Source organism: Podarcis raffonei, chromosome 3 (assembly GCF_027172205.1).
Source record: "Podarcis raffonei isolate rPodRaf1 chromosome 3, rPodRaf1.pri, whole genome shotgun sequence".
Classification (NCBI taxonomy): domain Eukaryota; kingdom Metazoa; phylum Chordata; class Lepidosauria; order Squamata; family Lacertidae; genus Podarcis; species Podarcis raffonei.
In genome coordinates, this window is record NC_070604.1 from 113,736,411 (window position 1) to 113,751,360 (window position 14,950).

Genomic DNA, 14,950 nt, shown 5'->3' on the forward strand with positions numbered 1-14,950 from the left:
TTCCTGCGGTCTTCGTCTTCTTTTGGTTTTGATTCAACAGTTCTGAGAGTTATATTTTTAAGAATAAAGTGCCAGCTGCCCTTTCTTAAACCTGGAGAACCAAGGTGCAAGATAGCATTGCTAACTCTCCCGCGAACTTCGTTTTGTCTTTCAACACCTCCAGCGCTTCCCATTTATCTCCTGTGCTTTTTCGTTCCATTAGTTTATCACCTTAGATTTCACCCTTTCCTTCCCTTTGACTTCACTTCAGCCTCTCCATATATTTCCCCTCCCCCCTCTGCCTCAGCCTGGATTGTTAAATCTTCCCCCCTAGCTAGACTTTTGACTCAAAGCCCATGCCAGCCTTTTCTATCACACATATTTATTTTGAACATCTATACCCCACGACAGCCCTGAAACCACTGGCTGAGAGAATGTTTTAAACTGTTTTTGGAGTATGTATATATGATTGATGTGCTTGCTTTGCTGGGCTCCTTCGGGAGGAAAGGTGGAATATAAATACAGTGGTACCTCAGGTTACATATGCTTCAGGTTGCAGACGCTTCAGGTTACAGACTCCGCTAACCCAGAAATATTACCTCGGGTTAAGAACTTTGCTTCAGGATGAGAACAGAAATCGTGTGGTGGCAGCAGGAGGCCCCATTAACTAAAGTGGTGCTTCAGGTTAAGAACAGTTTCAAGTTAAGAACTGACCTCCAGAACGAATTTAGTTCTTAACCCGAGGTATCACTGTATAATGAATAAAATACTGTATTTTTTGCTCTATAAGACTCACTTTTTCCCTCCTAAAAAGTAAGGGGAAATGTGTGTGCGTCTTATGGAGTGAATGCAGGCTGCACAGCTGTCCCAGAAGCCAGAACAGCAAGAGGGATTGCTGCTTTCACTGCGCAGCGATCCCTCTTGCTGTTCTGGCTTCTGAGATTCAGAATATTTTTTTTCTTGTTTTCCTCCTCCAAAAACTAGGTGCGTCTTGTGGTCTGGTGCGTCTTATAGAGCGGCAATACGGTAAATAATAATGTAGCAGTCACCCCACACAGGGAAGCTGGTGGCAAATTTCCGCAGTTTATACATTTCTAAAACACTTAGGGTAGCATTCAATATCTGCTGTGATGAGCGCACCGTGTGCACAAGCGTTTAAGCTTACCAGATGGAAAGATCCCCTATCGACTTTCCGCTGCATAGAATTATAGAATTGTAGAGTTGGAATGGACACCTGAGGGTCATCTAGTCCAACCCCCTGCAGTGCAGGAATCTCAGCTAAAGCATCCATGACAGATGGCCACCCAATCTCTGCTTTAAAACCTTCAATGAAAGAGAGTCCACAACCTCCAGAAGGAGTCCGTTCCACTGTCAAACAGCTCTTGTTGTCAAAAAGTTCTTCCTGATGTTTAGTTAGAATCTGCTTTAGTGTAACTTGGAACCATTGGTTTGAGTCTTACCCTGTGGAGCAGGAGAAAACAAGCTTGCTCCATCTTTCATGTGACAGCCCTTGAGATATTTGAAGATGGCCTCTCAGTCTCCTCTTTTCCACGCTAAACATACCCAGCTCCGTCAACCGCTCCTCATAAGGCTTGGCTTCCAGCCCCTTGATCATCTTGCTTGCTATCCTCTGCACAGGTTCCAGCTTGTCAATTGTAGTGCCCAGAATTGGACACAGTATTCCAGGTGTGGTTTGACCAAGTCAGAATAGAGTGGTTCTATTACTTCCCTTGGGACGCGGGTGGCGCTGTGGTCTAAACCACAGAGCCTAGGGCTTGCTGATCGGAAGGTCGGCGGTTCGAATCCCCGCGACAGAGTGAACTCTCATTGCTTGGTCCCTGCTTCTGCCAACCTAGCAGTTCAAAAGCACATCAAAGTGCAAGTAGATAAATAGGTACCGCTCCGGCGGGAAGGTAAATGGCGTTTCCTTGCGCTGCTCTGGTTTTGCGAGAAGCGGCTTAGTCATGCTGGCCACATGACCCAGAAGCTGTACGCCGGCTCCCTTGGCCAATAAAGCAAGATGAGCGCCACAACCCCAGAGTCGTCTGCGACTGGACCTAACGGTCAGGGGTCACTTTACCTATTACTTCCCTTGATTGGGACACTGGACTTCTGTTGATGCAGCCTAGAATAGCATCAGCTTTTTTTTTGCTGGTGAATCCATTCTTGACTCACATTAAGCTTGTGGTCTACTAAGACCCCTATATCCTTTTCACATGTAGTACTGGCAAGCCCATCCTATATTTGTGCATCTGGTTCTTCCTGCCTAAATGTAGAACCTGACATTTGTCCCTATTGAAATTCATTTTGTTAGCTTGTGCCCAGTTCTCCATGCTGTTCTTGGGGGGGTCTTGAGACCCCTCAGCAGCTATATGGGATGAATGCTGGGGTATTTCTACTTAGTACCCTGTAGTTATGACCCTAGATTGGTTCTCTGGGCAGTCTACATGCTTGCCAGTGCAGCATGTTTTCTTCCCTTCCAGAGCCAACTTAAGAACAGAAAGAAGGTTCTTGTTTTCAGGTTTCTTTTTTCAAAAAAGATCTTTGTTACAATGCCAATGACAAGGCCAATCTATAATGCAAATAAATACAGTATTTCTTTGTTGGAAGTCTCCATGCTCCCATTGTGTTAACTGTGTGTGCAAGTTGCAGACGGATAAGGATCGATTAATCCTCACACAGCTTCATTGCGGTGGCAGTCAAATCATTAGAAAACCTCCTCTCTCTTTTACCAAGAACTCACAAGTTCATCATTTAACCGGAAAGCTCCACTTAGAAACTGATTGAATGGTTATTCCTGCAAGATGGCAGCTTGCCTGCACTGCTTGGGTGATGGCCAGACTATTCAGGCATCTCATGGTCCCAAATGTGGACTGACCCTTATTCCAGCAAGGCTGGGGATTTATAGCTGGGAAGGCCTGTGGACCAGGGTTGGTAGGCACTATCCTGTTTTATGGGGGATATTCCTCTTATTTCAAATGTGGGGAATATTTGGCTTACTACAGACATGGCTGAACTACAGCTCCCAATATCCCTGGCCATTGGCCATGCTGGCTATATATTAAGAGAAATTCACACTAAAATGTTGGCAAATCTTTATTATTGTGTGTGTGTGTGTGTGTGTGTGTGTGGAAATGTGGAGAACTGAATTTACAATTGGAAATATGCAGAACCGAGAGAAGCCAGACTTTATAAATTCATCTACTCCAAAGCTTGAGAGTTTTGGTACCTGCATCATCCTTCTGTCACACAGCCAGTTTCTCTATTGATTTGTGGCAGCGGGTGCAACCTTGGGTGACCTTTGTGCACAAATAATTGAGACGTGACAGGGCTGGATCACTTGCTCTGTTCTTCAGTGTCGCCTAATCGTAAAGAAGTAAATAAAACTGCCTTGGAAAGTGGGGGGCTCTCATTCACTGGATGGTTTTAAGCAGAGGCTAGATGGCCAGCTGTCAGGGAGTCTTTAGCTGTGATTCCTGCATTTCAAGGGTTTGTTCTTGTTGAAGTAAGAATAGCGAAATTGCAGCTGAGATGCTCAAATCACATATATGACTGACATAAGGTTACCAGATGTCCCCGTTTCCCGGGGATAGTCCATGGATTTACAAATCAGTCCCCATTGAAAATCCATTGAAGTTGAAAAGTGTCCCTGGATTCATTGAAAAAAATATGGTAATAATAATAATAATAATAATAATAATAATAATAATAATAATAATAATTTATTATTTATACGCTGCCCATCTGGCTGGGTTTCCCCAGCCACTCTAGTAACCTTAGACTGACACCCTTCTTTGGAAATTATACCAATGCCCGGACTTTAATATTCGAAAACTTTACTTGCAGAAATTTATAGATGAATTAAAACATGATATTTATAGTCATATGCTTCTCCAAGCATGGGCTTACAGCCTCTTCTTTTAGCTTCCAAACTGTTGGGATACTGCCAGGGAGGCAAAGTCCATCATAGCCCCCAAGTCGGCTGCCGGACGATCCATTGACCTCCTGTAGACAGGCAATATCAGCAATTAGCGACACGAAGCCTCAGAAATAGATTGCCACATTCTTAGGCTGGTGCACACTCTATCAGCAGAATTCACACAGCGAAAGATGCACAGCAGGAGAGCATATTTACAGTTTATTCAGCGTTGGTCAGAACAAAGAAATCATGACCGCCTGCATCGGTATGTTCAGGCACCAAGGAGAAACGAAAGCAACTGAAAACACAAACATCCTGTGAACAGGAAATACGCAGACTCTGTGACTCACAAAGCCTGCTCCCTTTTAAGGTGGAACGGAAATATCCTAACACAAACAACTGCATTTTCCTCTCTTTCCAGAGCTCAGCACTCAAGCCTTCTGTATCTCAGTTAGGCCATGCCTTGCAGCTCCTATAAGGGATTTCTACTTTCCCCTTCCCCCGCAGCTTTGCTTTCTTTCTTTCAAGCAAAGAAGAAGCACTCCAACGCTCTATTCAGCTTAGCAGTGTTCACAGTGGAGTCTAAAACACAGTCATCTTGCTTCACAAAAAATGGAGTCGCTCCTCCACCAGATACCTCCCAAGTGACCAATGCTATCCAATGACATGAGAACTACTAGAGACCTCTCTAGAATTCAGTTGCCAACCAATCAAATTTAAACACGTAGTAATGCATACATGACCCGGAAGCTGTATGCTGGCTCCCTCGGCCAATAAAGCGAGATGAGCACCGCAACCCCAGAGTCGGTCACGGCTGGACTTAAAGGTCAGGGGTCCCTTTACCTTTACCTAATGCATACAAGCATTTCCAATTTCAGTGACTTAAATCACTATACTTAACAGAGCTGGACGATTCTTGGTGTCCCTTCCAATTCTTCAATTTTATGATTCTTTGAAAGCACATTTAATATTAGCAGTGCTTTACAGAGCAGCAACCAAAACACTGATCTCTGCCCAAAGCAGCTGCAAATCTATTATCCAATCTGTTACACAACACAGCGTACTTGTGGCCATACTAGTTACGGATCTCTCTCTCTTTATGTTTGCTCTAGTCAAATTAATACAGTTTCTTCCTCTGTGCCCTTTGTTTGCTGAGGTTTTTGGAAACCGGATCTCAGGCATCTAGTTTGTTTTGGCCCAAGATAAAGGTTACGTTACCAGGGGCTGGTGGCGCAGGGAAGAAAAGGACGTCCTCTGGCATCAGAAGAGGGGCTGAGCTGCACTGCCAGTCTGCCCAGCAGGAAACAATATCTGACCACTTTTGTTGTTGAGATTGCAGATCTCGCTTAGGAGCAGAAGTAGCCTTTCCCCACCAATGCCGTCCTACTGTGCCAAATGAGTGATTGCTTCAGGATACAACAGAACTATGTCTGTTGGGGAGATTCCTATGGAGTCCTGAAGTGCCTGTCCTCAAGATACTGATGTACTGCTCTTCCTCTCTCTCCCCCATCATGTTCTTGGCTGTTCTTGCACGTCACTGGGAAATTGCTGGGGGAGACGGCAGCCAGCCAGGCTTTCTCTGATAGAGGATGGATGACAAATGGGAGACAACTTCCAAGACTGGGCAAATACATAGGTTTCTCCACTTGTGCCAATTCTAATTGAGGAGAGAGAGGGAGGGAGGGAGGGAGAAGGCATCTTTTCCCTTTATTTTTCATTCAGCAGTGCTGCAAGCAAAGTCAACCCTCATCCCCACTAAAGAACAAATCACAATTAGCTCTTCTTCTAAAGGAAAATATGGCACAAACGATCCAATCGGGTCATTCGCAAAGAGTGAGACATAAGTAATTATTGTGATAGTCGTGTATTATTTTGCTGTATTTTATCATGTGCACCGCCTTCATGTTGTACATGCGTGGGCGGTAGAGAAATACTTTTATAAATAAAACAAGCTAATGAAGTGAAGACTCCAGTGAGCTCATAGCATCATTCCACGGAGCAGTCTGCCTGCTGCATCTAAGCATGCTTTATCACTCTGGAATATTGCACTCAGCCCAGTGCAAAGGAGCAGCAGAATTGGGAGGAGGGTCCCCATTTTTGTCTCTAGATGTCACAGGAGTGTGCCAGTCAGTAAACACAGAGTCATTAGCAAAAACACAATCACAAACAGACTTGGTTGAATGTCAGGCCTAATGAGCAGAGCACCTCATTCCCAGTGGTCGTCTTCCACGAAAATTGGTTGCTGAAACTGAGAGTCCCCACCTCCTCACCAGGGTTTTTCCCAAGCAACCAGAGACTGTGCCTGCATATCAGACAGCCTCTCCTCCACACTCTTCATGCCGCTTCTGGTTCTGGGAGACAAGGGGGAAGGGGAGTGTGTCACAGCAAGAGGGAGACACCCATGCCACTAGATGATGACTCACTGTCCTGATATGGTCTCCTTCCTGTCTTTAGGCATATTCACAGGGATGTCTTGTGCTGCTGCTGCTGTTGTTGTTTAGTCGTTTAGTTGTGTCTGACTCTTCGTGACCCCCTGGACCAGAGCACGCCAGACACTCCTGTCTTCCACTGCCTCCTGCAGTTTGGTCAAACTCATGCTGGTAGCTTTGAGAACACTATCCCACCATCTTGTCCTCTGTCGTCTCCTTCTCCTTGTGCCCTCCATCTTTCCCAACATCAGGGTCTTTTCCAGCGAGTCTTCTCTTCTCATGAGGTGGCCAAAGTATTGGAGCCTCAGCTTCAGGATCTGTCCTTCCAGTGAGCACTCAGGGCTGATTTCCTTCTGAATGGAGAGGTTTGATCTTCTTGCAGTCCATGGGACTCTCAAGAGTCTCCTCCAGCACCATAATTCAAAAGCATCAATTCTTCGGCGATCAGCCTTCTTTATGGTCCAGCTCTCACTTCCATACATCACTACTGGGAAAACCATAGCTTTAACTATACGGACCTTTGTTGGCAAGGTGATGTCTCTGCTTTTTAAGATGCTGTCTAGGTTTGTCATCACTTTCCTCCCAAGAAGCAGGCGTCTTTTAATTTCGTGACTGCTGTCACCATCTGTAGTGATCATGGAGCCCAAGAAAGTAAAATCTCTCACTGCCTCCATTTCTTTTCTTTCTATTTGCCAGGAGGTGATGGGCCCAGTCTTGTGCTGAGAGATGCATTAGTCCAGCTCTTCTGGGGGCAAGCTATTCTCCTTTACTTACTTATTTACTTACTCATTACATTCATATCCTTCCTTTCTTTCATTTCATGTTTGTAGCAGCTCATGCTCAGCCAAGAGAGAGAGAGAGAGAGAGAGAGAGAGAGAGAGAGAGACTCTGGTCCAAGATCACCACAGGAGCTTCATAGTGATTTGAACCTGGGTTTCCCAGATCCCAGTCAAACACTCTAAACCTAGCCTTCCCTAATCTGGTGTCATCAATACATTTGTTAGACTACACTTCCCATTGTCCTGGACCGTTGGCCATGCTGTCTAGGGCTGATGGGAGTTGTAGTCAGAAGATCCCAGGTTGGGAAAGAATGCTGTAGCTTTACCACACTGACTTTTCCTCTCTCACACTCTGAAATTAAACCATTTAGGGTAGACGGGTGCAGTGGCAGTCCTTGGGGAGTCTCAAAATTCAGCGGCGCCCTGTGCGATGCCAAAACTCAGTGCCCCTCGCTTCTCAGTTTCCGTTCTACCTCACAGTTCTGGTGGCTCCTGCAGTGCCCCAAAGGCTCTGCACCCAGTGCGACTGAACTGGTTGTGTGCCTTTGAATCTGCCTCTGGTGGGTGGAGCTGTGAGCCTGCAGTTTTCAAAGTCTCCAGTTAAAAATTGTGCCTGAGCTGTCAGAAAACATGTGCCTATGAAACTTAGCATACTGAGGCAGACCATTGATTCATCATGTCCAGTACTGTTTAATCCAGCTCTCGAGTCAGCGAAGGGTATTTCCCTTTTGCTGCCAGTTGAGATCATTTCATCAGGAAAGGCCAAGGATTGAGCCAGATCTTCCTCATCCAAAGCAATGTGTGCTACCACTGAACCATCCCCTCTTCCAAAGTCTGAGGAAGCATTCCTCTGGTACAAAACTTTGGGCCTCCCCCTGCCCTGCTAAAAGCGCACGCGCGCACACACACACACACACACAAGTCTCATTTTTTTCAGGATCAGCCTTAGGGAAATGCATCTGATTTCCTAAAGTGCTATTATAACAGAGTTGTCGTTAAACATTTTCCTGTCAGGATTTCCCTCAGGGAGATTTTCTGCTTCCAATTTCCTCTTCACTTAAAAAAATTGGCTTCAGGTCCCTTAGTGGTGACAGGAATTAGATGTGTTTATAATACAACGGAGAATTGCTTTACATTGTTATTGATTCGGCCTGTCTCGCCTGTCAGCTTTGGGGGCAGGGGGGTGGAAATTCTACATTCCTTGGCCTCCTCCCTCAGTTACGTCTTCTGTAAGAGCATAACGGTAGCCATTTTGGGCCGCACCAAGAAGCCATGTAAATCCATCAGTTTTCAGTTGAGCAGAGAAATTGTTTTCAAAGTGTGTCCCAGACTCTTGACATCCTCAAGAGTAGCTGTCAAGGGCCACCAAGTCCTAGGATGGCCCTCTGGTCGTATTGTAAGCTGTGGGGATCAGGCCCACCCACTTCAACCTCTGATTTTGTGTATTCACCTAGCGGCAAATGTCTATAAACCGCCTGCCAAGTTAAATGCTCCAGAGGAAATTGTGGGAGAAATCCCAATGCCTATCGCAGGACTCTGTTTTTTTAACAGAACTTTCATGCACAAAAACCTGCTTTCTCAAAGCATTGTTTTTGCAGCAGGCTAATATATATGCTAGGGACACGGGAGGCGCTGTGGGTTAAACCACAGAGCCTAGGACTTGCTGATCAGAAGGTCGGCGGTTCGAATCCCCGCGACGGGGTGAGCTCCCGTTGCTCGGTCCCTGCTCCTGCCAGCCTAGCAGTTCGAAAGCACAAAGTGCAAGTAGATAAATAGGTACCACTCTGGCAGGAAGGTAAACGGCGTTTTCGTGCACTGCTCTGGTTCGCCAGAAGCAGCTTAGTCATGCTGGCCACATGACCCGGAAGCTGTACGCAGGCTCCCTCGGCCAATAAAGCGAGATGAGCGCCGCAACCCCAGAGTCGGTCACAACTGGACCTAATGGTTAGGGGTCCCTTTACCTTTAATATATATGCTGGTAATGGGGAACAACATATTTGTTGTTGCTATTGATAAACAGTCAGGAGTGAGAAAACGTTGCCAATCAATTGCAAATCATCCAGAGGTTTATTAGGAAATCTCTGTCCTAGGAATAAATGCCCTAGAGTCCTCTGCTGTTGTGCGGCAGACACACACATGTTGCTTAGCAGGCAAGTCAGTCTGGAAATTGTCCCCTGAAGGCAGAAAGTTTGCCTTTAGGAAATATTGCTAAAAATAGTAGCTCTAATAAGCACTATTATTAGCTTAGCCTAGAGGATACAAAGGCATAAAAGCTAGTTGCTAAGACCTTAAGGTCTACATCTGAAAGAAAATATCGCAGACTTTTTTAAAGAAAGAGATGGGGCTATTTGGGGAGGGGGGATCTCCAGCCACCACCAGAATCAAGATATCCAAGCACAGGGGTGGACCAAAGATTGTACCAAAGAAGGTAGCAGGAATTGACTAGCAAAGGCTGCCACTTAACAGTGATAAAAATTCTTATCTCTCAGGATAAGCTTGCTCATTCACAGCAAACAAACCATAGTTTACAGACCCTCCAAGTGTCCCTATTTTTCAGGGACAGTCCCAGACTTACAGAAGCCATCCTGGTTTCTGATTTGATCCCAGAATGTCCCGCTTTTCCTTAGGACGTCCCAATTTTCACTGGAGAAATGTTCTTGGGTATGGAGTTATGCAACCCCTTAGCCAAGGAGATAAGTAACTATACCACCTTTAGAAGACATCGAAATAATATAATAATTTATTATTTATACCCTGCCCATCTGGCTGGGTTTCCCCAGCCACTCTGGGCGGCTTCTAGCTGAATATTAAAAACAATACAGCATCAGACATTAAAAACTTCCCTAAACAGGGCTGCCTTCAGTTGTCTTTTAAAAGTAAAATAGTTGTTTATTGCCTTGACATCTGCTGGGAGGGCGTTCCACAGGGCAGGTGCCACTACCGAGAAGGCCCTCTGCCTGGTTCCCTGTAACCTCACTTCTCACAGGGAGGGAACCACCAGAAGGCCCTCAGCACTGGACCTCAGTGTCCGGGCTGGATGATGGGGGTGGAGATGTTCCTTCAGGTATACAGGACCGAGGCCGTTTAGGACTTTCAAGGTCAGCACCAACACTTTGAATTGTGCTCGGAAACGTATTGGGAGCCAATGAAGATCTTTCAGGATAATGTTTTATTATGTTTTTATGCATGTTGGAAGCCACCCAGAGTGACTGGGGCAACCCGGTCAAATGAGTGGGATATAAATTAAAAAAATATTGCTACTACAGTCGTACCTTGGATCCCGAAAACCTTGCGACTTGAACGTTTTGGCTCCCGAACGCCGCTAACCCGGAAGTGAGTGTTCCTGTTTGCGAACGTTCTTTGGAAGCCGAACATCCAATATGGCTTCTGATTGAGTGCAGGAAGCTTCTGCAGCCAATCGGAAACGGCGCCTTGGTTGTCAAATGTTTTCGGAAGTCGGAACAACCAAGGCACGACTGTGCTACTACTAATATGGAGGAACAGGACGTTCCTGTTCTCGTTGGATAAATGTTCAGGGGTATGAGTTTATTAAATCATGTGCAAACCAGCCCGAAATAATTGTGCATAGGGCTGCAGTCTTAATTAAGCTTTGACTTAGAAACTGAGCATTTGTTGCCCATTCTTGTTCTTTTTCTTTCTCCTAGCAGCAACCCACCTCTGGTGGAAGGAGGAAGTTGATTTGCCTCAAACTAAAGTGCTTTCGTCTGAAATGCATGCTGGGGCCTGAAATTCTTTGGCTATTTTAAAATGTGATGTTGGGGCTTTGCAGGTAGAATGACTCACACAAGGAATGTATTATTTGTTCTGGCTTTTTGTGGCATGAAAAGAAATATGTATATAAAAAATACATATTGCATTGTGCTGGAATGAGATGAATGTTCCGCTGCCAGGGGGATTAGAAAATAAGGAGGAAAGAAAGGAAAAAACAGTGTAGGAAAAGAAAAAGGGGGAGTCTAAGCGCAGGAGTGGGTAGCCTTCACAGATCTTCATCTTTTTTACTATCACCCCAAGAGGTACTGAGCAGAGGCAGAAGAAATGGTGTGAAAGAACAAAATGCCTCTGAGCACATTCTGAGACTACGAATTTGTTTTCAGTACCAGAATTGAACTGAGCTCCTACAGTTCTTTCCCACAATGTTTCACACTCCTGTTTAGTGTTCTTCATTTCACCAACCTAATTTAAGGGAGTCGGTTTGCTGTTGCGATTGTTAGGAGCCAGGAACCTTTGCTGATCTACTGCAAATCACCCACCGATCTAACTTCTGCCCATCCATGCCTCAGAGATTCCTCTGCCAAAGCCATTGTATATTATTTGACTTCTTCCCTGTTAACACGGATGTATGTTCCTTTGCAAAAATGTGTATATTTGGCCAAAAAAAAAATCATACAAGTGTGTATATAAGGAAAAATTCACTCTAAAATGCTGATGAATTTTCATGAGGATTTTAAAAAAAGTATTCCCTCCCTCCTGCTCCCCCGCTCCCCCCCCCAAAAAAAACCTCATGTGGAAATGTGGAGATCTGAATTCAGGATTGGGGAAAAAGAGAAACTGAGGGAAATTGAAACAGACAGATTCTCCCACTCCTTGTTGGGCTACCACTTGCGGTCTGAAACAGTAAACTAAGCATAGCCTTACCATCTCAGTGAGAACTAAGTTGAATAGGCCATTTTAAAACACATTCTAATGCAAGAACTCCACTTAATGTTCAACAAGCGCTGGCCCTTGTGCGCACTGGTATTTGCACACTGGCATGGCTGTTTCAAAGGTCGCAGAGCACTGGTTTGAAAATGCTAGCCTTCTAGGAGCCACTGCATGGACACAAATATGCTTTCCAATATTATGTCCACCATGTTGGGCTCCTGAACCATTTTTGATGGCCTCTTCATGACGGCCGTCACATTTAACTTGGTCTTCAAACCTCATTCTTCAGAAGCTGGAATGTCTCTGAATATTCCGTCACAATACAAACACAACACGTAGGCTAATAGTTAGTAGAGAATATATAATAGAATAATGATATTCAAACTGTAGGAATAAGCCGATCAAAGTTCATATGTACAATATAACAGAGTGGTAGCGAGGACCGTCAAGCCGTGTGTTCATAACAGATGTCTTAAGGACAGTCTCACAACAGTCTTTCAAAGGAAGACGTCTCAAAAGTTTCAAAAGTAAAGTCTCTCAATAGTCTTTCAAAAGTTTCAACGGAAGACCTCTCAAAAGCCTCAAAAGGACAGTGTCTCTGGAATGATACTACTGTTTCGTAATAGTTTTCATCAGCTGGAAATAAGATACAAGGCATACAACTGATGGATAACTGTAAAAAATCACATTTAACTTGGTCTTAAACCTCATCAGAAGTTGGAATGTCTCTGAATATTCCGTGGCAATAAGACAGTTCAGTCAATAGCTGTGTGCAAAAGTTCAGTTAACTTGAAAGTGGCAAATGACTGTGAGCCCTCAACCAACCTCTCTAGCATGGTTTGCAAATCAAATGTAAAATGGCCAAAGGATGTGGGGTGCCTCCATTAAACAATCCTACATTTGAACCCCTTTAGTATTGCTCTCTTGCCTTTTTGTTAGCATTGCAATGTCTTCCCTCCTTATGAGGACTGTGTATGCTACTTCCTGTATTAGGTCTCTGTGATCTCAAAAATAAAACCCTGATCTTGCAAAGCCAGTTGCACTTCCTTCCCGTTGAAACCAGAATTTCAAGGACCATAACACCTTAAAACGGCTCAGGACCGCAAGACCTCAAGGACCGCCTCTCCCCATATAAACCATCTTGGACTCTGCGTTCATCATCTGAGGACCTTCTTCGTGTGCCTACTCCACCTGAGGTCCAGAGGGTGGCAACACGAGGACGGGCCTTTTCTGTGCTGGCTCCCCATTTGTGGAATTCTCTCTCCAGGGAGGTTTGCCTGGTGCCTTCATTATATATTTTTAGGTGCCAGTCAAAAATGTTCCTCTTCAACCAGGCCTTGGGCTGATTAATATTCCACAGCCTTTTAAATGTCCCTGTGGGAAGGGAGGGTATAGTCGTTCCGCTGCTTTGTTTTAATTATTTACCTGTGTTTTTGTCTTGCATTTTATTCTGTGAACCGCCCTGAGATCTTATGCTGAAGGACAGTATATAAATTTAATAAATAAAATAGAATAGCCTTGCCCTCACCAGTTCTGGAAGGCTCCTATAGAAGAGTCTTGTATGCACAGAGACTTTGCGCCTGCCCATTAGGGGAAATAGGAAGCCCTGAACATATATATTTTTAGATGTCCTTTTTACGTAGAGACACCATTGACCCTTTGCTGAAGAGGCTCGCCGATCTTTCAGACAAGTCTAAACTTAATTCTTTCCTCTTAGGCAAAGACAACCTGGCTGGTAGCCAGATTCTGCGCCCAGATTTGCAGGCACCGATCATCCTCTAGAATAAAGTAGCTTACTAGGGAAATGCTGAAGTCGCCATTTGGGGCGCCCCAGGGTCAATTTTTTATGGTAGCCCAAATCTCAGTTGTACGGGTGTCTGTATGTATCGCAATTTTAACTCATGAGCTACTGCTGCAATCTGCTCCGATTGTATATTTTATTTTTATGAACACTGTTTTTATTGTGTTATGTTATGTGAGCTGGTCCTTGACCGTAAGAAATAAATTACAATTACAGTAGGACATGTTAATTGCATTGAGTTTGATTTCAGTGGGACTTAAAACATGATTTAACTATCTCTAGATTCGGACTAGAGATTTTTGCTCCCTTTGCTTGTCATCTTCTCAATATGACCGAGAATCTTACAGGAACTTACAGAGACAGTTGGTTGCCCTGGGACAGCCTAGCATCCCAAGGGCGCAATTACAAGGTGGTTGAATTAAACATGTACTCAGAGTATGTACATGCCCAGTGGGCTTTGCAGCGAGGAGCTAGAGGAGGTTGGGGAAACTGTTCATCTTGATGAGCGTGGTGCACATTCCGCTATTAAATAGTTTTTGGTTTTCTACAAAGGGTCCCATTAGGATGCCAACAAGGGCAGATGGGAATGTCTGCTCTCCGAGCGTCAATGACCAGGCCTCCTCACCTTCTCAGCAGCCTGAAGCGGTGGTTAATGGCCTCAAGGTAACACGCCTTGCTGTGTTTGGCATGTAGCTGCCAAATCTCCATTCTGTATGTTCTGTGACCATCCGTGATCCATCGCACCAAAGCATCAGCGTTTCTCAGAGGGAAGATACGATACGCCACAAATGCTGCTTCCATCTCCCCACATGTTCCTATGCCCGTCTCACCCAACATCTACCACTTGTCTCTACTTGGGCTGTCAGCTGGTGAGACTTCTCCTTTAGCAGGGGTGAGGAACATGTGTGGCCCTCCAGATGTTGTGATCAGGGATGACAGGAGTTCTGGTCTCGCAACATCTGTAGGGCCACCTTTGATCAGCAGAACAGAAATAGCTACATTTTCAGAAGTCCTGTGAGACCTGCCTAACTCTCCATCAGAGCACCCTGTGGACTTCTTCCTGACCCCATTCACACAATCGTGTTTTAGACTGAGTTGTGGATGGTGTGGTCCTCCTAGCTAAGAACATACAAAACTTATCTGCTGGATTGGACCAAAGGTCCATCCAGTCCAAACTTGGGTCTCCAGCTGTTTTCAGACTACATCCCATCATCCCTTACCACTGGTCTTGCTAGCTAGGGATGATGGGAGTTGTAGTCCCAAAACATCTGGAGACCCAAGTTTGGGAAACACTGATCTAGTCTGACATTCCATTTCCAGTAGTAACTGTGAGCATTCAGATCCCTCTGAGACACTCAAAAGCAGGGCATTAAATAACAAG

At 45.0% G+C, this 14,950-nt stretch overlaps 1 protein-coding gene across 7 annotated transcripts in view; it reads left to right on the plus strand.

Annotated features, from left to right (window-relative positions):
* CCDC85A (coiled-coil domain containing 85A) overlaps window positions 1-14,950 on the plus strand; it is a 144,755-nt gene that overhangs the window by 116,076 nt on the left and 13,729 nt on the right. For 4 of the 7 annotated variants that reach the window (XR_008329775.1, XR_008329774.1, XM_053383678.1 and 1 more), the window contains one exon: window positions 14,122-14,232. The exons of 2 other annotated variants lie outside the window; for them this stretch is intronic. Coding sequence is in view for 3 of the 5 variants with exons in the window: in XM_053383678.1 (XP_053239653.1) it covers window positions 14,122-14,232 (111 nt within the window). In the remaining 2 variants the exon portion in view is untranslated. Of the gene's footprint in view, window positions 1-14,121; window positions 14,233-14,950 lie in introns of those variants that run through there. One more of the 7 variants, XM_053383682.1, reaches the window with a different exon arrangement.